Source organism: Eretmochelys imbricata, chromosome 7 (genome assembly GCF_965152235.1).
Source record: "Eretmochelys imbricata isolate rEreImb1 chromosome 7, rEreImb1.hap1, whole genome shotgun sequence".
Taxonomy (NCBI): domain Eukaryota; kingdom Metazoa; phylum Chordata; order Testudines; family Cheloniidae; genus Eretmochelys; species Eretmochelys imbricata.
In genome coordinates, this window is record NC_135578.1 from 62444374 (window position 1) to 62470650 (window position 26277).

A 26277-nucleotide genomic window follows, 5' to 3' on the forward strand; every position below is an offset into this window, starting at 1 on the left:
AACTAACCTACAAGGGCTTGTTGGGGTTCCAACGAGTCCACTAAGGCTTGCCGGGGAGGGAGGGGATCCAATGAAGGAGCCAGATGGCCAGCTGTTATGAATTGGCATAAGTCCAGTGGAACGACATTGACAGGCACCAGCTGAGGATCTGGCTTGTATTTCCGCAGGAGGTGAAATTTCAAACTCTCAAACTCTCCCTGCTCGCCCCATATGGATTTCTCCAGGCAACTACAGCATAGTCCGGGTTCATCTATCTTGCAAGAGGTACAATCTTCCGGGAGGCAACCTGTATCTCTTGGTCTGTAATCAGAAGACATCTCCCCATCTAAAATCTGAGGGGATCTGCTTCTCTTCCTTTCTCCCTCGCTAATCGCATGTCTAGCTCCCGAAGCTGCTTGAGGAAGCCGGAATTGGGACAGACCCCTCGATGTTTACACACAGCCTGAATTGCATCAACAAGGGTCTTGTTTTCACAGATCATTAAGAAAGCAAGTACAAGTGTTGCTGATCGGCTGATCCCCATTGCACAGTGAACTAATACTCTGCCTGAAAATAAGAGAAAGAGAGCAGGTGTCACTATTTTACACCGTATCTGCTGATGGAGTTCATCCAGGCTGAGCTTGGCCGGGCTACTGCTGGCAAACTCGCTGCAGACAGGAGTATCTAGACTTTCATGATCAGACCAGACATGGTACATCATCTGTGAGGGAATGTAGTCTGATGGTTGAGGATAGACAAACTCAGGGTATGTCTACATTGCATCTGAGGGCAAACCTCCCAGCCCGGGTTCCCAGATTCATGCTAGTGCACTCAAAATACCTGAGTAGATGGTCCTTTGACATTGAGGCTCAGGCTCTCACCTCCACCTGCCAAGGCTTCAGAGCCTGAGTTCCAGCCTGAGCCACAACATCTACACAGTTACTTTTAGCAGGCTAGCACGAGGTCTGCTCGTGCAAGCCTATGGTCCCAGGTGCAGTGTAGACATGTCCTCCAAGGTTCTATAGTGGGCCATTGGCTTATTTGGCAAGTCATTCATCACTCCAGATGCAGACGCAGATAGGGGAGTAAGGAGGTGTAAGGACCTGTACTTGACCCCACAGTGCCAGACCCTACTCACCATCCTGTGCAGGTGGGTGCAGAGTGAAGGTGGATCCTCCCGCAATGAACCTGCCAGTGGAGCTAAGCTAGCATGAAGGGGGAAGGGATGCATGCCAGAAGAAGGGCTGGAACAGCTGACTTCTACCATGAAACAAGGAGGGACTGAACTGTGACTGAGTTGCCATTTGGTCCCTCTCCTCATGACAAACTGGAAGGTGCCAATTCAGCCCTTCACCCCTCTATGTTTGGGTTTCCTCATCCACAGTAGTGGGAACTATACTCATCCTTCTGCAAAGCTTTTTGGCTCACAGGTCTGCCCATAAAATGTGGGCAGAGAGCCTTTCCATGAAAGCGGGTATAGAAAGGCGCAGTATTACTAGAAGAGCTGGCTGAAAAACTCTGAATTTCAAAATTTCCCAACAAAAAAGTGAACCAACTTTTGCAAAATTTCCCCATTGTTCTACCTGCTCTGTTTATCTGCCTGCAGCACGGAGGGGAAGACTTTTCAGAGGTGCTGACACCTCTTGGAGCTGAGAGTGAAAATTAAGTCCTAACTGGCATTTCTTTGAGGAAAGTAGCCTAACATTTGAATAGGCTGTCTGCACTCATTTGAATATGCTTTGCTCTTTGCTTTTTCCTTTTACAACAAGGGCTTAGCAATTGCTGCTATCCCTATATGACATCCAGTTCATTCTTTACTAGCAGGTAACTTTAAAAATGGATAATTGACTATCTTGAGTGTGCCACTGTTTTCAGGAATGTGCAAACTATGGGAAGAGCAGTACAGCAAATCCTGCAGTGTGTCACCATCCTGTCCTGGAGAGACCCTCTCTAGGTATGATTGGGTAGTTCACTTTCCGCAGCTGTTCTGTACTTGAGTTCTCTTCTCCTCCATTCAAACTAGTGGGAGTGCCATTCAGCACTCACCACTATTCAGGATCCAGCCCAAATGGGGAATGGGAGTTTTACAGAAGCAGGTCTGAGACCAACTCATTTTCCAAAGGCCACTAATCCATCAAATTTCCTGCTTACCAAATGCTATTCATCCAACTCAGCTAGATATTGTTAGAATATGTTACAGCTTATGTCCAGAAGAAAGTGAGAACAACTGATCCCAGTGGGTCAGAAAATATCCCATTTTGTTGTCCCTTGGAGGCAGATTACAACCATTGTGGTTATTGTAAGCCTTTAAAATGCAGAGGTGTTTGATGATGTGGCCATTGTACAGCCTAGAGCTTGTCAGGGTTTGTCCTTGGTTTGTTCCTTCTAACAGCATGTTAGCTTCTCTATTCTCAGGGATCAGGAAAAAAGGGCTTGTCTACACTTGAAATGGGACAGCTGTGCCGCTGTAGTGCTTCAGTGTAGACACTACCTGTGCCAACAGGAGGCATTTTCCCATTGGCATAGGTAATCCACCTCCCCCAGAGGTGCTAGCTAGGTCAACCTGGCACTGTCTGCGCTGAGGGTTAGATTGGCTTAATTAAAACACTCGGGCGTGAATTTGTCAAGTATCCAAGTGACCTATATAAGCCAACTGAATTTTCCAGTGTAGAGCAGGCCAAAGATACCCCTGTTGGATTATGTCAATCTGTCCAGCCAAAGAAACTTGTTTGCTGTGCCTGTCTCCCTGGCTGTTAATACCTTGTACTCTGTGCATTGGCTTGCATCTCATATTTCATTGCTTTTGTGACACAGCTTTTATTTAAGGAGCTTATAGCAACAGTTGCAGTTTTGACTAATGACGACCTCATCGTCACATGCTCAGAAAATGAGCGAGCATGTGGTTTAAAACCTCTTCCTGTCAGCAGGGTCAGAGAAGGTTTCATGCCACAATGGCCTGTGTCTGATGAGACTGTCACCTTTCACTATCCTGGCATAAGAAACCTGAGCCCTGTCTCTAAATATAGACATGGCTTCAACAGAAAGAAAAGGACAAACATAGGCTACAAGGAAGTAGTACAAACTCTCCTCTGCTGAGAGCAGATACGGATCAGGCTTTCAAACTTTTTAAAAAAATCTCTTGTGTTGATCTTGCAATTAAAAAAATATCAGCTGCTGCTTGGGTTATCCTTTTCCCTTTTCATCTACAGATTTCAGAAATGACTGTGAGCCGCAGCATGATCCCCTTTCTCATGCTGAATTGTATTTTACACCGTGAATAGTTCCATTGAAGTCAATGGGAGTATTTGCAAAATAGGGCAATATGTGCTGTCAGGGAAATGGCCTTTAAAAGAGAATTCCTTGCACTGCAGCAGTGCTTCATTTTCAAAGTTCTGTGCCATCATCAATCCTCACAATACCCCTGGTAGGCAGATAGGTTTTGCATTGCTCTCCTCATTTTAGAGAGGGGGCAGTTGAGACCCAGGTAAGTTTGGACTGGGATTTTCAAAGGAGCCTAAAGGAGATAAGCACACAACTCCTGTTAAAAGTAAGTAGGAATCAGGTGCCTAACTCCCATTGGTTTCTTTAAAATCCAAGCCTAAATTGCTTGCAGAAGGTCAAACATCAAGTTAGTGGCACTGGGAGACTCCAGGAGTTCTTGCATACCTCAGCCCCAAATGGTGGAAATCTTGGAAGAAAGGATGTTCCTGGAAGAAGCCAGGGACACTTTCTTTTATGTGTCTGAAAAACACTGTACATGTTTATGAAGCTCTAGAAATAATAATATTAAAAATGTCCAGGGTTTGAGCTACATCCAGAAAAGAAGGTCCTACTGGTTTGTGTCTGACCCAGCACTAGAGCCATAGAACAATTTGGATCTAAATCCAAACTGTCCCTGAAATTCAGCGTGGTTAAAATAGGAGACTGTTCTGAGTCTCTTTGTCCTTGGTTCAGGTCAGACTTGGCAGGCAGAACTCCATTTGTTAGCTTTGGGCTTGTGTACATGGTAAATTAGTGAGTGGCTAGTCAGGCGTGTGAATCTACAGCATTCTAGCTTGCTGCACTGTGTGGATCCTGCCACCTTGCACTGAAAGTGCCATAATGTGCTTTGACTTTGACTAAAATTTCCTGTATGGAACTTTTAGTGCATGATAGCAGGGTCCACATGGTGAGTTAGCTTGCGGCGGTTGTAGATTCACCCCCCTCGCTTGCCATGCACTAGCTTGCCGTACAGACAAGACCTTGGAGGGTGAGACTGCAATCAGCAAAGTGACTGTGGTTTTTTTTTTTAAATATTAGGTTCCATATTTATTCTCACTCAATGACTCTTCCATCTCAAGTATGCCCAGTCTCCATAGGTGCTGGAACTAGGGGTGCTTCTGTATGTCCTGGTGTGAAGTGGTTTCCATTATATAGAGGACTTACAGTTTGGTTCAATGGCTCTCAGCACCCCCACTATAAAAATTGTTCCAGCACCCCTGTCAGTCTCCACATTTAATCTGGGGTCTGGAGACCAAGCTGTGGTTTTTCCTCCTTATGCACCCCCAAAGATTCCACCACTGGAACTTACCTGACCCCTTTTTTGTTAGGGATGCAGGATAAAGCCAGAGGTCCCTCTCCCCTACCTGCCTCTCCTCTTCAGGGCTAGGAGCAGCAGACCTTTGATTTTATCAGTGAGTGAGTAGATATGTCTCAAATACAAAGAGAGGATGGAGGCAGTAAGAAGGTGCTGATTTTTCATATTTGCTTCTCTGACTATATCTTCACTTTAAATGACTCTTTTTCATATCAGCTATTAGTTTCTGAAGGTCTCCCACCAAGACCCTAGACCAGCCTATGATTGGCTTTAGAGCTAATTTACCTAGCTTTCTAAAGCACTCATCACCATGGCATGTAGATTAAGATAATTTACCTCCTTTATATTTTCAGTCTTTATTCCTGGCTGCTGTCCTTTGTTGCACAGAGATTAGGATGAATTCTGTGTGCTGACAATAAAGTGACTGTTTGATGCAGATAAATCATTCACATGAAATGATTTCATTAGTGTGAAATTGCTCTAATGAAAGAGGATTTTAATTTACTATGTGATTGTTTTGCAGCAAACAAATGAATGTTAAACTTGAGTAAGGGGGAAAAAAGCCATGTTGCTATTTAGCTCTTCTTACAGGCTGTGATCCTTGTCTGATAGCAGTTGATATAAATGGGATAAGTGCAATCTGAACTCACCATGATGTATTGCACTTGTTTTACTGAATAGAGCCTGAAATGGGTATGTTCTGGATGGCAGACCTGAGCACTTCTGATGGCAGAATATTACCTAAGCCTCTAGCAGGGAAGCAGCTAGTAAAGACACCTTGGGGTCTGGTATCCATGCTCCAGGTCCTCATTCCCAAAATAGAGTAAGCAGAAAGCTAGACATGCCATGGATGGATGAAGACGTGTCATCTGATTGGGATTTGCATAGAACAGTAATATTTCCTTTCTAACAATGGATTATGGCTATTATCTCAGATTCGTCCCTGATGTAACTCCACTGACTTGACAGGGCTTCACCAGGGATGAATTTTGCAAATTTAACTTTGTTGGCCAAATTCAAGTTGGAAAATTAAATGTTGTTAAACAAATTAGACATTACAGCACATAAGATCTGATTGTCCTTTTTGTTACCCATCATTAACTGAGCTGAATGCCTTGAATTAGCCTTTGCTTCCTCATAGGACTGAGCTAATTTGGGTTAAAACCGTGAACCAGCTCTTCAGCCAGTGTAAATAGGCCCTGCCCCATTGACTTCAGTGGAGTAACATCAATGTACAACATCTGAGGATCTAGCCTATTCTACGTATCTGTGAATCTTCTCACTTACCCTTGTTTTTCTCATCACTTGTTTCATTTTACCCACTACCATAAAGCTATGGGTAGAACCAATTATCTGTGTCTTTACTATCAGCTGAACAATAGCAAAGGCCGACTTCCAACATAGGGCTCATCTACACGGCATAGCAATGCTCACTAGAGGGATGTGATTTGTACGTTAATGCACCCAAGGGAACTTTTGGTTCATGCCAGCAGGGCATACAGAGGACAGTTAGTACACAACGCTTTAGAAATCAGCCCCTCTAACACACTTTGCTGTGCTGTGTAGACAAGCCCTTATGCTGTATCGCGCCTTTTATCTGGGGGTTTGAAAATGCTGTACAGATGTGGCTAAGAATTGTGATCAGGTGGGGAAAGTGAGAGGTTAAGTGACATGCCAAATGAGCCTGCAGCTGATTCAAGGAGGAAAATTCTTGTTAAGTCACTGGGCCGCTCTGCCTCCCTTTCGGGGAGACCAACTTTTGCATTTCCACCAGCACGATGTTAGAAGAATGGTCTTTTCTGAGCACCCATAATTTCAATGAGTTAATTGATGGTTTTCATCTGCTTGTTTAAAATATGTGCACAGATCAATAAAAGGAAAATCCTGTATTTGCAAACCTTTCTCTCTGCATGCAGATAGTCTAATAATTGTCCATGGACTTCTCTCATCTGTGCCCACAGATTATTTTTCTCCTTCTGCAGACTTTATCAAAACCTGCAGATGTGCATTCACATTTAGTTATAGTCTGAAAAAATGCAAATTGTACACATTCCCATGCAAAGGGGCGAAATTGATATTCATGGTGGTGTTCTCTCCCCTAGCGCCTTCTCCTATCTGAAGCAAACAAGTTCAGTAAAAGATCAGCCGGAAACATTTCTGGCTGCATGGATTAGCTTGCTTGGAGGAGACTCCTCTCACTTGCTGACCCATGAATGGGGATTCTCAAACTACCGTGGTAGTTACATTGTCAGTTGAAACCAACAGTTGTACTGACTGTGTGCCATAGGGCCATGCAGGTACGGAGTGGCTGGTTTTCAAGCAGGGCACAAGCCAAAGAAGCTGGAATGGTGGCACCTCGTAAAATAGTGCTCTCATGGCCTGGCTACAGCAGCAGCTTCTGTGACAGTCAAGATGTAAGAGGTTGCACATTGAGGGTGACAGATGCTCCTTTACTTACCAATACTCCAGAACAGTATTGGTGGAAAGGAGGTCAAGAGTGTCCAATACTTAAGACAACAGTTCCCCTTTAAGGATACAATAGAGCTCCCACTGAAGACAAAAAAAACCAAACCTACCCCACTGGGAACATCTCCTGATCAGTTACACTAGCGTAAATCTGGAGTCACTCCGATTTCAGTGGCATTACTCTGGATTTACAATGGCGTAACAGAACAGAATCTGGCCTCAAGTGTAATTCTAAAGATACAGTATTTGATTCACAGCTTAAAAAAACCAGTATGTGTGTGTGTGCATCATATATACTTAAATGTGACTCAGTATCATCCTGGATGAACAAGTTAATAAAAATACCTTCTAAAAAGCTGTGTGGAACTAATTAGTCATAATTAAGTGGGAGTTCTACCAAACACTTTCTCGATCAAACAAAAATACCATGGTATATCCTGACTTTAAAATGAACGGCCCTCATGTTACCTGGTACATTTCTGTTGTTAATGCAGCTATTTTTCCCCCCCTCTTCTAAAAGATATGGGATGGGATGGGATAACACACCCATCCCTCCTTTCTTTCCTGTGCAGGCCCTGGATATTGAGCTGCTGAGTTGCTGTAGCTCAGGGAATTGTGCTTCCAGAACATCTTGTTTGTATACGTATCAAACTCTGCCACCCCTTTTAAAAAAAAAAAACCTTAAAATGATGACTGTCAGCAGCAGCTGGATTGAGTGGTTTTTTTAATTTGATTTTCTCTCCATTCCCAGCACTCCTTCTGGCATGTGGACTCGGGGAGTTCAGTAAAGTAATATCTATAGCCGTAACACTCGGACTAAATATCAATTCTAGCTATGATTAGTTCAGCTGTGATTACCTTATACTCATACTGTAGTTCCATGGGGCAACAATCTAGTCTATTTTCTTAACTGTTCCACTTTCAGTATTCTGGAATGTACCCAGAAAGGCTTTGTATTTCCTTTGTGGGCAAAGTTGTACTAACATTATCTGAGGGGAACGGAGCCTGTAAGTCAGCTTGGTTCTCATGTTTTATTCCTTTGTATATTCTCTGTGCTAGAATTTACAATGGAGTCTACCTTTCTTCAGGGGGCTGACTTAATTTATAAATAGCACACACTGTAGTAGAAATGGGTCCAGATCCAAACTTCCTCAACTTTGGTGGTGGTTTTGAATGCCAAACATAGACCTCAGTTTTTCAAAGCCCAAGTAAATCTTTATGATGGGACAGATCAGGTCTTCCAAATAGCCTCTGAACTTCTGGGTGTTCACAATCCAGGTCCAAATTTTGCTGCTTAGGACTAACCCTAGAGTGTAGTAGCTATGGAACTTGATGTCAGGTACATCCTACCCTAATAATTACTGTTTAGGATCTATGTTGCTGTAAAACCTTGTAATTGTTGAAACAGAACAGGCCTTTAGGTGCATAATTACCATTTGTGTAAGTCTGTAATCACTTAACTTTGTGGTGCTGTGGAAAACCCTCCCGTTAAAGATTTGCACTTAACTATCTGGATTCACCACAGGGTATATGCCTCCTGACCACAGAGAGAGTCCACTCACGAAGATTGTCCTGGCAGAAAGCAGATGCAACCTGCTCTCCCCTAGGGGGCCAAAAGGGGCCGACCACAGCTCAAGAAATGGCAACACCTTTCCCCCACATTTGCTATCATGCTAATTACTTCGAATGCTGAGTGTACAGCTGCATACCTCATTTGTTTGAAAAATCTGGCCCTAAATTCTTCTGTGCCATATAATATTTCAGACCACTGGCTTCCTGGCATTGAAGTAGACTGCAGATTTGAAAGTGGTTTGAGCATTGGCCTGCTAAACCCAGGGTTGTGAGTTCAATCCTTGAGGGGGCAATTTAGGGATCTGGGGCAAAAATTGGGGATTTGGTCCTGCTTTGAGCAGGGGGTTGGACTAGATGACCTCCTGAGGTCCCTTCCAACCCTGATATTCTATGATCTCTTTTTCCTCATGAGAAGTTTGAGTTTTTCTTGCTGGTGCATAAGGGCTGGTGATGTTTATTCCCACCCATAGTGCCACATCTTTTAAATTTGCCTCTATTTTTTCCAGTGACCAGATGTAAAGAAACTGTGATCTGTAACCTGCAGAAAATGCACTCGCATAGGGGTGTGTGATTGTGGTTTAAAGACATGCTAGTCTAATGGCTCTGCATGCTATATACTACACCCCAGGGACAGATCACTCCACAGGTGCTGGGAGCAATTATGAGTGCTGGTGGGCACTGAATCTTCACAGTGAATTAGCAGAGATGTTACTGTAATTGTGAGACCTATGAAGATGGGTCTTAAAGATGCCCTTATTCCTGTGTTGTGGGCTGGCGGTAGCCACACTAACTGCGTGCAGCTTATTTTCCCCCACAGCACACAGCCTGGCTGCTCCAGCTGAGTACTGGGGTTCAGGATTTGGATCTCTAAATGCCGCAGAAAGAGACTCTGGACTTGATCTAAACCCCACTGAAGTCCATAGGAGCCTTTGTGTCACTAGGCTTTGGAGAAGCACTTCCATGAAGAGTAAGTTGTGAGCATAGTGGGAGATATAAAAGTAGATTTCAGTTGTAGCGAGGCTTTGTGTCTCCTTCTCTTGGCAGGGCTAAGGTTTGAGTGAGAAACTACTCACTAACTGGCTTACCAGACTAGCTGTGGGACTATGGGTAGTGGCTGTGTGACCAGGTGGATTAGGTATTTCAATTCCCACCCATCTCTGCTTGGAATCTGCTTGTGCTGAATGCTAGCTGATGACTTGCTCTGCTTGTTTTTATGCTGAAGCCACGTAACATGCATAGCCAGTGTTGTTACCTCGTGGAGAATTCAACGCTGCTCTTATATATCTGGCAGCCTGATAGAAGTAAATGCTGAGATCAAAATGTGGATCATCGTCCGCTTCTATTCCATAATAATCTACAGGCAGGTCTCTGTAGAATTTAGCTCCAGTGTCAATATGAAATCTGCCAGCTGCAGCATTCACAATGTGGGTGATACCCATTCGGCGCAGCTGCTCTTTGTCCCGAGCTGTAAATCTGAAAGAAGGAACACTTTGAGTATGCAGGGTGTTGTGCAAGGATTTCTCTGCCCACTGCCCTACAAACCTCTGGGCCAAATTATAGTGGAATTGTGCTGCTGTCGGCTACTGCGCTGATTGTTGTTACAGTGCAGACGCTAGGTGCTTTGAAATACCAGCAAACTGGCACAGCTCGAGTTTTCCCCCATCAATATGTTTTTCTCAGCACAAACTGGCTCTTGTGAATTTTTCATTTCCATCAGGTTTTTTTCAGGTTTTCATTGGAAAACCCACATTTTTTCCAAGAAAACTTTTAAAAACGTATCATTATTATTTAAGCACTGGTAGCGTGCCTAGCTGCTGTACTGATGCAGTCCTGATGCAGTGCTTCTCTACTACCACAGAGGAGATGCGGTCCATGTTCACTTTTGGCTTTAGGATTAGAGGAGGCGTAAAGCTGGCTTCTCCTCCCCTGTCCTTTAGATCCTGCCCTAGGCATAGTTCAACCAGGCCCAAGGATTGGGCCCCCCATTAACAGATGATTCCCAAACCTTCCATTCTCAGGTGATTTCATTTGACAGAGCCCCCATTTATCTCCTAGTTCTTGTCTCATTTTGAGGTCAGGTTCTTTAGAAGAATCTCACTTACAAGTCTCCCACGTAGAGGTTTGGCCAGACTTCATTCACATGGCCAGTGGAAGGTTGATGTGCCCACAGCAGGCGTTGAAGCTCTGTCAGAGGTGGCGTCTGGTAATTGCTCTGGCTTCTGAGGGTCAGGCTCGAAGCGCTTCGTATCCTGGGGCGCAGTAAGTCATCTTTGCATAACAAATCAAAAGCCATTCTGAAATACAGAATAGAGAAGACATACCCCCCCTGTTTATACAGTGTTTCACACTCCCTCCCACTCAAAAACTCACCTACAATTACAATAACAACTTACAAGATTCCTGCACCAAAGAGCTTACTATCTGTTTGTTCTGTGTTTTGTGTCCTGATCCATGACAAGGGCTCCTAGCTATTACTGCAATATAAATAGTAGTAGTAATAATAATAATAATAATATATTCAACTGTAAGGGCTGTATTGTGATAGCACTGAGCAGTTCTGTTCCAGTGACCCGACCCAATGTCCTCATGACAAACTGCCATAGTAGGAAGGAATGGTAGGACTGGACAGAACAAATCTGACTAATGAGCAACTTCACAGACTTGTGGATGTTAGCACTTTGGAGATCATAAATTTTATTTCACTTACTTTCCACCTTCATTCCTTTTCTCTCTCCTTTCTAAACTTCTAGTCTTGAAATAAACGTTGGAACTGCAGAAAGAAAACGAAACTGCAGGCTTTGCTCGTGTCTGGGTTTGTTCAGTCCCTGTATGGTATATCTTTCTCTTGGAATAGTAGCGCCTTGGTTCTTTAACTGGACATGGGCTTGAGCTTTTGGGATAATTCTTAGGAGCGGGATAAAGTACTTAGGGACTGCAGGTGAGTTCACTATTTTGTCTACACCACAATAAAAAAAATTGTTGGGGAAAAATTCACTTACGGATAATCCTCTTTCCATCTTGGCCTTTTATTTAACTCCCTGGGCCTAGTTGGGCCATAATGGCCACTGGCTCGCTCATAGCAGTGTTTCTTGAGGATAAAGGTCCAGAATGCTTCAGAGGACTGGCCATAGACATGGAGCCTTTACAAAATTCCCCATCTCTGCTTACTTTAGGCAAGAGAAGGAACACAGGAATTTGCACATAAGAACAGACATGCTCCACCTATTCTGATATCCACAGTTTGACATTGATGAGTCCCAGTACTAGCTACTTCAGAGGTACTTCCACCCCCAATGCATAATGAATCTAATTGTGTCAATTCATGCCCTCACTCCAGCTAGTGATCTCAAACACCTAGATGACTTGCCTGATGTCACAAAGGAAGTCTGCAGCAAAAACAGAACTAACATTTTCTGTGTCTTAACCACCAAACCATCTGTCATTCCATTAAATAATCGCAGCTCCCTCAGTCCCTCCCATCTCATAATAGCTGCAGCTAACCTTCCCTTCCTTTGACATATCCCATCCCTTGCAGCATGGCTGGTGACCACTCCAGTGTAGCTGATGACCTTATAAGCTTCCTTCAGCTGTTTTGGCCTCTGTTTATTTACTGCTTCCTGTCATCCCACTGCTTTCGTTCTCCACTGCATAAAATTCTTGGTTGACTTTAATTAATATTGCTGAGTCTTTGAGAGCCAAAAGAACCTATCAACCTCGCCTCTCAGACCCATACAGTAGTAATGAATTATAGGCTGTCTTGTGAGCATTGCAGGTAGCTGTGTGTGGATTGTGTTGCTGAATGAGATCTGGGAAACAGAGTGGCTTAAAATTTATCATACTGCCCCTCCAGGAATTGGACTGTTAAATTATATTAGGAGAGGGCAGTTTATCAAAATATAAATAGAGAGAGTATTTTCTTGGGTGACAGTGCAGAGGCACCTGTTAGAATTTACTGAAACACAGTTAGAATTTACTGAAAGCCCCAGCAGAGAGACCAAGGATTGAATGGGCCATGGAGAGTTTTCTGCCCTAGAGCCTTGTCTACACTAGCTTTTTGGCACTGTTTGTCTACCAGCGGTGTACTTCCAAGAGTTGCCAATGGTATAAGCCTAAAACAGAGCATGCATGAGCTTGTCTTTATCACCCCATTGTTGAATTGTGTTCAGAGTGTGACCTGATGGTGAAAACACCTGCAATCCTACATTCTCTAGCAGTTCCACCAATGCTGTGACTGATGGAGCAGCATCAGCGGTAGGCAAATGTTGGGAATAGTGCTGTTGTAAATGTTTCCCTAGAGGTGGTCGTTCCAGGAGAGCAGAGGCATGCTGACCAGGTAGTACAGGGAAGCCTGAGCTGTACGTGCCCTATGGATAAAGAGAAGATATACTGAAAGTCTTGGAGATTGAAACTAAGATGGGTGAATCCCTCCAAATCTGTCCTCAAATAAGCTCCAGCTGTAGTCTCACCCATTTTGTATTCCAGCAAATGAGTTTACCAGCAGGGATGTTCACTGAAAAAGTGAGCATTACAGTAAATTCATGGAAATCAAACCTTGAATTCTCACATCAAATATTCCCACTACAGCCTGATTCTAAGACTCACATTTATCCAGTTAGGGAATAGAATCGTGTCATATGACTTCTGTGTCCAGTCAAAGCTAGCGATCATTGCTCAAATTTCAAAAACAGAATACTCATAGCAAATTGATCATAAATGGTCTATAGCTAGAAAATTGCTTGTAGAAATCATTTGAATAATGAACCCATTCAAGAAAATAAGGAGCATCCAACAGAAAATTTACAAACAGAAAAGGCAAAATTTAGTGAATAAACTATTCACTCCAAACTATTTTAGCTCTAGCTTTATCTATCACTTTTTCACACACTAAATTCACACATGCAAATTAATTGCACACTTTAAACAAAGTGATGAAATGCAGAAAGTTATTTTGTCTAGCTGAAATAAGCTAGGCATGTTGCTTAAAATGAGGTTGTACATTTAAAACATTAAGCACACATGGATTATAAACAATGTGGTTATCCAAAGCTATTGTAAAATATTTTTAAAATATATATTTAATGACTGGCTTGTTTAACTTATCTTACATTGCTTATTTAAATCTTTTTACTCTGTTTCTGTAGTGGGCTTGTTTTATGGCTTACTTTACATGTAATGAGCTATATTGTCTTAAAATGCCCATCCAGTTGGGATGCTCTTAATGATATTCGTATGAGACATTTCTGGTCTTTGCCCTATTGAAACTGTATCACAGTAATTATTCAACCATGTAAGAGAAATTTTTAGCACTATATTTAAATTAATTTTGAATCACTTTATACTAGAGCTAGTAATTTTAGCTGAACTGTGTACTGTAATTTAATATAAATATATATATCTATATTTAATATATGTTAGCTGGAGAATTGCAATCAGGCAAGACTTTAATAGATCTGAAGGCTAGAAAGAAACATTATGATCATCTAGTCTGACCTCCTGCAGAACACAGGCTAGAGTGTCATCAGTAATTCCAGTATCTAGCCCAACAACTCTTGGAGAATTAGCATTGGTATCATGGTAGTGCCTAAAGGCCAACCAGTTCAGGGGCCGATTGTGCTAGATACTGTACAAATACGTAGTAAACAGTCCCTGCCCCCAATTGCTTACAGACAAACAAGGGAGCCTGGATGGAGGGGAGGAGGAAGATTGGGTAACAAAAGTAATATGCTAGGAAGACAGTTGATTTGTCTCAAGGCAGCCTTGAAGTCCTTTCACGTGTTGTCCTTTACTCCCCTCACGGGAATGCCCAGGTAGAGTCTGTCTGTTCATCACTATTTGGGTGGGTGGGAAGGTCTTTTCTCTCTTCCCACTCAGAGAAGCAACAATGAATGTCCTTTTGGACTGCCCTTATTGTGGATTCTCCAGCACCATTTTCATTAACTCCGGCCTGCTCTACACTACTGAGTTAGGTTGACGTGAGGCAGCTTACTTTGATCTAACTATGTAAGTGTCCACACTCAAATTTTGCTCCTGCCAACGTAACTGCCCTGCTACACCAACTTAATAACTCCGCGCCAGAAGAGGTATAGAGTGCATGTTGATGTGGTTAGGTTGACACAGTGTCAGTGTAGACCCTGCACTGCTTCCAACGACTGTTACTGGCTTTCAGAAACTGTTCCACAATGCCCCACACTGGGCTTAAATTGCAGTAAGGGCAGTTTAGGTTGTACATGGGATTGTTTAGTCTGTGGAAGGGGGGGCGGGATTTGATAGCTGCTTTCAATTACCTGAAAGGGGGTTCCAAAGAGGATGGATCTAGACTGTTCTCAGTGGTAGCAGATGACAGAACGAGGAGTAACGGTCTCAAGTTGCAGTGGGGGAGGTTTAGGTTGGATATTAGGAAAAACTTTTTCACTAGGAGGGTGGTGAAGCACTGGAATGCGTTACCTAGGGAGGGGGTGAAATCTCCTTCCTTTGAAGTTTTTAAGGTCAGGCTTGACAATGCCCTGGCTGGGATGATTTAGTTGGGGATTGGTCCTACTTTGAAGAGGGGGTTGGACTAGATGCCCTCCTGAGGTCCCTTCCAACCCTGATATTCTATGATTCTAAGGTTCTATGACATTAGGAAAAACTTCCTGTCAGGGTGGTTAAGAACTGAAATAAATTGCCTAGGGAGGTTGTGGAATCTCCATCATTGGAGATTTTTTAGACAAACACCTGTTGGGGTGGTCTAGATCAGTGGTTCCCAAACTTGTTCCACCAGTTTTGCAGGGAAAGTACATCCCTCTGCCCGCGCTGCTTCCAGCAGCTCCAATTGGCCTGGAGCAGCGAACTGTGGCCACTGGGAGCTGCGATCGGCCGAACCTGCAGACACAGCAGGTAAACAAACTGACGTGGCCCGCCAGGGGCTTTCCCTGCACAAGCAGTGGAATAAGTTTAGCAACCACTGGTCTAGATAATACTTAGCCTTACCCTGAGTGCAGGGTACTGGACTAGATTACCTCTCAATGATTTGATGACTCTATGATAGTTCAGTTAATACAAGTGCTCATGGTAAGGATGGGCACTGCCAACACAAGGCATGTAGTGTGGCAATGCAAAAGTGATTTAATTACTGTGGTGGCAGTATGCTGACATAACTTGAGTCAACGTAATTTTGTAGTGTAGACATACCCTCGGGTGCCCTGAAGCATAGTGTTGTAACTAGCACAGGTTGGTGCCACAATATGGAGAGGGCCTTTGAGGTAAGGTCCCCTAACAAAAATCCCAGTCCTTTGAAACTCATATTACTTTTCCCCCAATGTATCTGTATACCTAATGCTTGGCTAAATAGGAAGAAAGGAAATAATAGGGCAGGGTGACTCATGACTAAGTGGCACTGTTCCTTTTGAGTGACTGAATCAAACTGCTGCACCATATTTACAGAGGACACAGTGCTGCACAAAATGGTGTCGGTGCTTCAGTAGTGGTACTGTGTTGTTTGCATGGATATGAAGCCAGTGCCCTAGCACAGAGTTAGCTCATCTGCCCTTCACTGTACTTCCTTTTTCTGGTGAGATGGAGGAGAAATTTTTGGAAAATTTCAGGACGTCAGTACCCTTGCGTCAATAATCTATTAAATGTTTTAATCCCATCAGTAATTATCAGTCTATACATTTGTAGAATACTATCTTTTCCCCAACTTAATAAACACGCCTTTAATGTTCACCCTGCAGAGACATTACTCATGATTTGTTTTTGACTGGCTGGGACATGTTGTAACCCTGTCATTTTAGTTAAAAAGTCAACTTGAATGCACTTCAGTTGGATTATGTTTGACAGGTGATTGTAAAAGACCAGAATGAAGCTCTGGGTTTGGCCAAGATAGGGCATGTCAGGTTTGTGCCAGTTGTATCTTTAGAGAGACAAGGTGGGTGAAGTAATAGCTTTTATTGGACCACGAGACAAGCTTTAGAGTTTATGCAAAGCTCTCCTTTAAGTCTGGGAAAGATACTTAGAGTGTCACAGCTAAATACAAGGTGGAAGAGATTGTTTAGCATAAGTAATTAGCATATGTTGCAAGAGACCATTCAAGGTGAAGTAGGCAGCCAATACCTCTGCAGTCCTAGGACAGCAGAGGGTTAGTGGGTTACAGATTGTTGTAATGAGCCATAAATCCAGTGCCTTTGTTGAGTCCATGATTTTTGGTGTCTAGCAAAGACATGAATTTAAGCTCCCAGGCTTGTTTTTGGAAGGTGTTGTGCAGGTTTGCTTTGAGGATGAGGACAGAGAGGTCAGATATGGAGTGATCATTCTGTGATAAGTGTTCACCCATGGGTTATATGGTCTTTTATCATTTTTCTGTGGGAGATCATTCAAGAGCATGGTAGTAGTCTGTTTAACCCACTGAAATTGTTATCGGGGCATTTAATGCACTGGATAAGGTGCACCACATGTTGTGATGGTAGGATCTAGTGCTACACAGATGCAAAACCTGCAGACATATCTCCATTACTCTGATGATCAGTACCCCCCCCCCACTACACTTTTCAAGATCCATGGGTCCTACACATTTCTGCATCACCCGGAATGGTCTCTTGCAATGTGTGTTTAGCATAAGAAGTTAACAATCTGCTCCACCTTGTATTTAGCTGTGACACTCTGACTATCTTTCTCAAACCTGAAGAAGAGCTCTGGGTAGCTTGAAAGTTTGTCTCTCCCACCAACAGAAATTGGTCCAGTAAAAGATATTACCTCACCCACCCTTGTCGCTCTCATATCCTGGGACCAACACTGCCACAACACCACTGCTAACAGTTGTGCTTTTGAAAGTCACAAATGCTTTGCAAAAACCCTATCCATTGGAAAGATTACTGCATGATAACATATGTTTGAGGAAAGGTTTTGTACTTTATCTGTTACATCTCTACACAAATTGCAAATATTATAGTAATCATTCTTCCTTCTTGCTGTTTAACCCGATAGTCTCACTGGAGCCATAATTTATTGATTGCTGAGAGTGCTGTGGGAAATAGTATGAATCAACTACAGTGATGATTGAGGTAGGACTGGCTGGGTTTGAAAGCTGAGACACTGGCCATTTCCAGGGGTGCACAAGATATTTGAGCAGCCAACTGTCTGTAAGAAAATCTGTCCAGCAGCTGGAGGATGTAATCTGAATAGCATTTCCAAATTTAGTAGGGACAAGTTTAGCACCAGCTGTGCGTTTTGTGTAAGGTGATGACCACATGCACTAGTGTGACTTTACAGAATCCATTTCAGTGGCCTGCTCTTCACTATACAATGTGGTCTCAATGTCTGGAGGAATGTGAGCTAGATCAGTCTTCACACAACATAGAGCTGCACTGATGAGAATAAAACATCTGCCTGTGATCTCTTGGATACTATGCTGGTAGCAAGTGTCCTCTCCCAATATAGGGCTCGATTTGGATGCCCTTACTCACACTGAGTGGACCTTACTCCATGTGAAGTCCCATTGAATGCAGTGGAATTATTCGTGGAGTAAGGTGTACTACCCAAATATCAATAAGGGCATCACTATCTGGCATGATTTTCAGGGGTGTTGAGCCTGCCCCAGCTCCTATGGACTTCAGCTGGAAGTGTGGAGACAGCCCTTCTGTAAACCATGCCTCAGATATGGCTCCCTGACCTATTTCTCTTCCTCTCTCAGTGATTCTGTGGGCTGGTCAGTTGGGATCATACTTGCTGATCTTGAATGTTTCAGGGAGTAAAACAGCATGTGGTCCCTCCAGATGGGTCTATATTGCTCTATAGAGTATCAGATGTTCTTGTGACATCAGCTAGTTGCTGTATCTGTTGATGAGTATTATGTTTGTGTGTGTGGTCACTGAAGGGGAGAGCATGGAGAGGATTCACTCTATTGTGCAGTAATATTGTGGTTAATTGCAAAGTCTGGTTACAGCTGCTGCTGTCACTGTTCTTTAAAGTGGAAATGGGCTCACCAAAGATGTTGCCTACACTGCATTGAAGGTCACAGCCAGGGGTTAAAGTTCAGGGAAACACAGCTCTTGCTCCACTGCTAAAAGTAGATGGGAGTTCCCCCTCTTTCTCCTGGCTTGGGAGACCATTATTCCAACTGTAAGCAGGGTCTAATGAATTCTCCCCTGACAGCTAGATAGGAGGGGGAGAGACTTCAGGAGCAAACTGTATTTACATGAACACACCTACTCTGCTTACATATCCAGCAGAGAGAGCAGTGTTGCTCAAAATAATCAACTTTGGCTGGCGTTGGGTTACAAATCACTTTAGTACTGAATGCAGGGGTAGTGAAATGCTGTTACCAATGTTTTTGTCACGATTGTATGAATAAAGGGGAGCAGAACTGTGCTTAACCTGTCACCCTCAGCTGAAAGGACCTAGTTAAGCCAGGGGCTCGAATGCTAGAGCCCTGTGAAACTAAGGGGGTGCGGAAAGGTGTCCCAGCCGGGAAGTGTGGACTCTCTCTAAGGGTGCCTGGTCTGGTTTAACTTGTTCCTCCTCACTGTTCAAAGAAAGAGCTAAATAGGCTTCATTAGGAGAAAGAACAGGAGTACTTGTGGCACCTTAGAGACTAACAAATTTATTAGAGCATAAGCTTTTGTGGGCTACAGCCCACTTCATCAGATGCATAGAATGGAACATATAGTAAGAAGAAATATATATACATACAGATAAATTGAAAGTTGCCATACAAACTGTGAGAGGCTAATTAGTTAAGATTAGCTATTATCAGCAGGAGAAAAAATCTTTTGTAGTGATAATCAAGATGGCCCATTTAGACAGTTGACAAGAAGGTGTGAGGATGCTTAATTTTAGAGAAATAGATTCAATATGTGTAATGACCCAGCCACTCCCAGTCTCTATTCAAACCCAAGTTAATGGTATCTAGTTTGCATATTAATTCAAGCTCAGCAGTTTCTCATTGGAGTCTGTTTTTGAAGCTTTTCTGTTGAAGAATTGCCACTTTTAGGTCTGTAATCGAGTGACCAAAGAGACTGAAGTGTTCTCTGACTGGTTTTTGAATGTTATAATTCTTGATGTCTGATTTGTGTCCATTTATTCTTTTACGTAGAGACTGTCCAGTTTGGCCAATGTACATGGCAGAGAGGCATTGCTGGCACATGATGACATATATCCCATTGGTAGATGTGCAGGTGAATGAGCCCCTGATGGCATGGCTAATGTGATTAGGTCCTATGATGGTGTCACTTGAATAAATATGTGGACAGAGTTGGCATCGGGCTTTGTTGCAAGGATAGGTTCCTGGGTTAGTGTTTTTGTTATGTGGTGTGTGGTTGCTGGTGAGTATTTGCTTCAGGTTGGGGGGCTGTCTGTAAGCAAGGACTGGTCTGTCTTCCAAGATCTGTGAGAGTGAGCTATGGGGACCATGGCAGACAGTGAACACACAGAAATTAATTTTCCATGGTTTCTACACCCCTGCTGCCTGGAAATATTTTGTTGCTGAATTGGGCCCTTTATTTACTAGTTACGAATTTTATGTGCCACTTTAATAGCGTGCATTGTAACTCTTTAAAGACCTGCATTAAACAGGCCCAGACATTGTGTTAACAATCTGCACGTTACGATGTATTTTTTGTAACTGCTTGTTATAGCATCGGCTATTAAGAATTTATTACTAGTGCATTTTAGATGGTGCTTTACAGTAACTTTAATTACAGCCATCTAGCTATCATTAAATAAATATTCATCAAGAGCAGGAACCCCAGTGTAAAGTGACCCAAAAGGCTTTTACCTGCCAAGACCGGAGGTCAGGCCCTTAGGTGTCAATGATGCCATTGGCATTTGCAAGGAAACACAAACATTTAAAGCTGTGCAGGGAGCTGTGTTCCTCCCCTGTGCTAGGCGTTCATGAGGTCATCAGCTGGAGCATGAGAGAAACAGAGTCCTGAGGGCCTGAACTTAGCTCTTGGCAGAGGTATGAAGGAAGCAGCATGGGCCAAATTCTGCAGTCAGTCCCCTGTCAGCCCATTGAAGACGGTTGGATTTTTGGCAGAGCAAGTACAGGAGAATGGCTGCAGGATGGCGCCCTGGAACAGAAACTGTAATGACAGCATGTGCATCCCAACAGAGCCCTGCTTCTGGGAACTGCTGAGCTCCCTCCATTCCCATCAACCTGAACAGTAAAGTGAAACACTTAGGCTCTGGTACAGCTTCAGATACGGTGATTATGAATGTGAAACAATCCAAAGGCTCCAGCTGGTCCAAAATGCATCTGCCACCCCTTCTGTGATGAAACCCATGCTCCAGACATTCCACAGGCTCCCAGTCAGCTTCCACTCCCAGTTTAATGCCTTGGTCACAGTCTTCAAAGCCAGGGATGGATCAGCACCCAGCTGTATTACACACTGCCTTTCTTTCCAACAACCACCAGGACAGTTGCATCCCTCTGGGACAAAGTCCTGGTTGATGCGCGTGAGAACTGGTTGAAAATGCATTCTTGGTCCAGGGGATCTGGCTGAGGAACGAAAGTCTGGAGGAGAGGAGATGAATCCAGTCTGTCCACCTGTAGGAAATGCTGCAATCGCGTCCTCTTTAATAAACCTTTCCCACCATAACCACAACAACAGTCACAACTTCAAATCCTACCCCAGCGGAGCTTTCCATTACCTGAAAATGGAGAGGAACCAGACACTCCTTGAAGTCTACTTTACATGCATGGTGATCAGATACTATAGTCATGGGCAGCAGCACAAAACTGCAAGATAGAAACTGTTAGTGATTCAGGGATCTCAAACATTTTCTGTGCAAAGCACTTCAGTCTGCATTAAAAGTGTGACCGTGAACAACTTCTGCCCTGCCCAGCTCAGATGCTGGTATCTCAAATGAAGACAAATTGAGAGGTGCCTTTCATAGGTTTGCTCACAGCTCTAGTCTATAGTTCATGCCTTTCACCCAAACTGGCCCTCCAGACAAACTTTAAGTGGTATTTAGGAAGGCTGACTTCAGTGGGAGGTTTGGATTGTGGGGTCAGCAGAGGTACATGCTGCCATTTTATGTTTAAAACCCAGCGCTTTGCTTGCTTTGCTGCTCTGCTCCAAGTTTTCTGTTGGTCTCCGTTTTGGATTGTGATGAAAATGATATGGCCCCTCTGTGGGCTGCCACATTGTTGCATTAGATCTCTTGACTATGACTGAGTAATCTCTGAGAATTTCATAGGACTATCGGCTTCTCTTGCAGGAAAAATACATGGGTGCTGTGAGGATATGTGCACTGTTTCTTTAAATCTGTAGGAGGTCGTGATGGTTAATGCCTGCCCGAGTCCTGCCGACCCTACATCTTCTTCCAGCATTGGATTGATGCCAATGGTGAATTGTGGGCCACAGCCTTATTGAGGTGAAGTCTGAGGAATACCAAAGCTCTTTTGGAAGTGGGGGGAGCCTCAGTTTTCACTGTTTGATAAGGCAAATCATCCCTTGCCCCAGGTCACATTTTATGCATTGGGGCTAGAGTGTCTGGAGCCTGGAAAGATTGAGAGTTTTGGTTTGGAATTCCAGTTCCACCCCCTAGAACTTTGGGAAACTTGCATCCAGATCCAAATGTCATGGCTAGTACATCCTCCTAGTACGGACTCCAACCATCTTATTATAGCAGACAGCGTTTGTTTCGGGTACTCTTGCAGAGAAGCACACATTTTGGATTATTCACAGCTGGTTTGGGCTGATTTCTTCCAAGCAGGTACCTTTTCATCTCTGTAACTGATGGTGATTTGAGTTAAACGCCAGTGTGATGGCTGTGCAGGAAAGGGGTTTGTTAGGACCTTATCCTCACAAGGGTAAATTCTCATAGCAGAAAACATTCTCTCTTTAGCAGCTGCTGCTGGCATTTGGGATGACTGTCGTACTCAAAGCAACTTCTAAAAGCATGTCATGCTGACCACCAGGCATAAGCCTTCCACTATTTAACATACAGGCTTGTTTTCGAGAGCTGTCAACCTGGACATCTTGTCACCAGCTGTGTGCAACAGGAGAAGGCCACATACAGCGAGTGGGTCCGACTACAGTTAGCTAGATGACAGAAAGACTAAATGCTGCTTTGGTGCTGCTTCCTGTCCCTCATCCATTCCTCTCACCCATTGCTAGGTTTAGACCCTTGTTCGTTTTCTCAGTCTACCCACTCTTCCAGACAGGCTCAGCTGATCTCTGTCCCAAATAGTCTGAAACAGAATCATGTTTATTACTTATATTGCCAGAGCCTTATTGTGCCAGGCATTGTACAAAAACACAACTGTAACCCACACCCACTCAATGTGGGGCTCCGTTCCCCTCTAGTGGTGGCCAAGCCACATATAGAGGTTGATGAGCCAGCTATATCTTTTAGCTTAGGCTGTAGAGGTTCATGGTTTAAGAGCCAGAGGTCCCAGGTTCAATCCCATTACTTGTAAAGAGACAACCCTTGCCCCAAAAAGTTTACTGACGAAGTACTTATTTACCAGATATAAAGTGAGGCTCTTCTCTCCTGTATTAGCTCCAAAGTGCTTCCCCATTAAAACTGCCGAAAAAGAAGGGGTTAACTTTCCCTGTCTAGAAAGGTCATTGCTAGCAGGTTGCTTCCTGTCATGTCTGTTTCTTTAGGGCTAGCTGCAGCATTGCTGCCTCTGTTCCTGACCCATAGCCTTTGCTGTGAGTTGTGGTGTACCAGTAGCTCTGTGCTGTGGGCTTCAGGAAAGCGATGGCTTGGGTATCTCTGTATTTACACAGAAGGGAGGCTTTTACATTTAGTGAGGGAGTCGGAGGAAAGAAGGGAAATGGCAGGAGGTTGACAGTGAGTATATTAAGAATGGGCATTTTATGGCAGTCTGAGTCATTACTAAATTTAGCCTGTGACGCAGGCGTTAGTATCCCCATTTTACAGATGGGGAAACTGAGGCAACGAGCAGTTCTGTGACTGCAGGTTATTTGCTTAGCCAGGGGCAGAGCTATGCAAAATGTTGGTAGTGAAACCCAAATCCAGGCAAAGTCCAAAACTTGGGAAAGATTTTCCCAGAGCTACGTCTGTCTCCCAGGGAACCTGGGCCAGTTTAGGGTCTGAGGCGCAAAGTGGGGAAAAGTTGGTGCTTCTGCATGATTCCCACTCCGAACTGATGCTTTCGGCTAAGTGGTGCTTCGAGTTTCGGGGTTCACTTGACCCTGAAGTTCAGAAAGAAATTCAGGATGTGCACACCCAAACCAGGGAAGATGTGACAAACATCACAGCTCCACATGCTGCTCTCCAGGACTCCTGGCTCTTTCCCAGACAGAACTGGGGAAACTTGTACGGTCCTTGCTGCTGCTGCTGTGGGTGGGTGGGTGGGTGTACCTCATAAACCAGGTATGCGCCTGCACTAAATGTTGTGACTGCCTCTGAGTTTTGCTTTCTCAGTGGCTGTCATAAATATAAAGGGAAGGGTAAACCCCTTTGAAATCCCTCCTGGCCAGGGGAAAGCTCCTCTCCCCTGTAAAGGGTTAAGAAGCTAAAGGTAACCTCGCTAGCACCTGACCAAAATGACCAATGAGGAGACAAGATACTTTCAAAAGCTGGGAGGAGGGAGAGAAACAAAGGGTCTCTGTCTGTCTATATGCTGGTTTCTGCCGGGGATAGACCAGGAATGGAGTCTTAGAACTTTTAGTAAGTAATCTAGCTAGGTATGTGTTAGATTATGATTTCTTTAAATGGCTGAGAAAAGAATTGTGCTGAATAGAATAACTATTTCTGTCTGTGTATCTTTTTTGTAACTTAAGGTTTTGCCTAGAGGGGTTCTCTATGTTTTTGAATCTAATTACCCTGTAAGATATCTACCATCCTGATTTTACAGGGGGGATTTCTTCATTTCTATTTACTTCTATTTTTATTAAAAGTCTTCTTGTAAGAAACTGAATGCTTTTTCATTATTCTCAGATCCAAGGGTTTGGGTCTGTGGTCACCTATGCAAATTGGTGAGGCTTTTTATCCAACATTTCCCAGGAAAGGGGGGGTGCAAGTGTTGGGAGGATTGTTCATTGTTCTTAAGATCCAAGGTGTGGGTCTGTAGTCACCTAGGCAAATTGGTGAGGCTTTTTACCAAACCTTGTCGAGGAAGTGGGGTGCAAGGTTTTGGGAAGTATTTTTTGGGGAAAGACGCATCCAAACAGCTCTTCCCCAGTAACCAGTATTAGTTTGGTGGTGGTAGCGGCCAATCCAAGGACAACGGGTGGAATATTTTGTACCTTGGGGAAGTTTTGACCTAAGCTGGTAAAGATAAGCTTAGGAGGTTTTTCATGCAGGTCCCCACATCTGTACCCTAGAGTTCAGAGTGGGGGAGGAACCTTGACATGGTGGCATAGTGGTGGGATTAACCTGAAATCATTTTGAGATCCAGTTGTGATTTTTTGAACTAGAAATACAGATTTTAAAAAGGAAATTTTTTTTTTCCTTTGGAAAGGAAGTCCAGAAAGCAGCTGAAACTGAAAGGAGCTTGTTTTTCTCTGCTTTGTGGCCAAGCAGAGACAAAAGGGGATTATCTCTGTGAATTGCAGGTTTTCTTTGCCTGGAGGCAGGGTACTTAACTCCTGCAGGGAAATTCACAGTCTTCCAACCCAGAGGTTTTTTTTTCTTTTCTTCCTAAAAGTAAATAGGGGGTGTGTGTTCTACCCATTTGCTTTTTCTTTGGGCTGGGTAAGCAGGTTTCCAAGTAGTTGGAGGTTTTTTGCTTTAATTTGGGCCCAGAGCAGAGACAAGGGAATTGTCTTTTTCTGTAGGCTGACAATCACTATCAGAGAATAGGTATTCTATTCCAGCACAGCAAAATTTTACAGCCAAGTTTTGTTTGTTTATTTCTAAACCTCGGGTGTAAAGTTAGTTAAAAACAGAGAGGTTAGAATGACAAAATCCGCGGCTCGACTACAGCTGGAATTAGCCAAATTTCAGGCTGAGGAAAAACAAAGGGAACATGAAAGACAGATAGAACTCATGCGGCTGGAGAAGGAGGTACAGGAGGCTGCCCACAAGAGGGAAATGGAGGCAAGAAAGCATGTGGAGGAGGAGAAGGAAAAAGAGAGGAAGCATGTGGAGGAGGTGGAGAGGATAAAGGCCCAGCAGAATATACCAACAAACCGTAGCAATCCTTCTCCAGGTACCACTTCCCATCCCAGAAAGTTCCCCACCTACAAGGCAGGTGATGATACTGAGGCCTTCTTAGAAAACTTCGAAAGGGCCTGCCTTGGGTACAACATTTCTACTGACCAATACATGGTAGAGCTGAGGCCGCAGCTCAGTGGACCCTTAGCTGAGGTGGCAGCTGAAATGCCTAAAGAACACATGAACAAGTATGAACTGTTTAAATCCAAGGCGATAGTCAGAATGGGGATAACACCCAAGCAGTCTCGTCGGAGGTTCAGAGCCCTAAGGTGGAAACCAGACGTGTCATTTACCTGACATGCCTACCACATTGTGAAACATTGGGATGCCTGGATATCAGGAGCAAGTGTTGAATCTCCAGTAAATTTGCCCTTCCTAATGCAAATGGAACAATTCTTAGAGGGTGTTCCTGAGGAAATAGAAAGATACATCCTAGATGGGAAACCCAAAACTGTAATCGAGGCAGTAGAGATTGGAGCCAGATGGGTGGAGATGGCAGAGAAGAAGAAAACTGGTCGCAGTTGGAGCGGAGACCAGAAGGGACAACCCCAGACCCCACCCTATTACCGGGGGCC

The 26277-nt window shown here is 43.8% G+C and overlaps 1 protein-coding gene across 1 annotated transcript; it reads right to left on the reverse strand.

The window, feature by feature from the left end:
- Positions 1-325: 325 nt before the first annotated feature.
- LOC144267698 (dual specificity protein phosphatase 13B-like) lies at positions 326-10886 on the reverse strand. Its single transcript, XM_077821891.1, has 3 exons — positions 10696-10886; positions 9846-10066; positions 326-546 (listed from the first exon to the last, which is right to left on the reverse strand). The coding sequence occupies exons 1-3, from the start codon at positions 10884-10886 to the stop codon at positions 326-328; spliced, it is 633 nt and encodes a 210-aa protein (XP_077678017.1).
- Positions 10887-26277: the final 15391 nt, after the last annotated feature.

Coding starts and splice junctions, on each gene's coding strand:
- LOC144267698 (XM_077821891.1), bottom strand. CDS start 10,886: ATGGCTTTTGATTTGTTATGCAAAGATGACTTACTGCGCCCCAGGATA. Junction 10,067..10,695: donor AACCTCTACGTGGGAGACTT/GTAAGTGAGATT, acceptor TCCTTCTTTCAG/ATTTACAGCTCGGGACAAAG. Junction 547..9,845: donor AGCGTTGAATTCTCCACGAG/GTAACAACACTG, acceptor TCTTATTTTCAG/GCAGAGTATTAGTTCACTGT.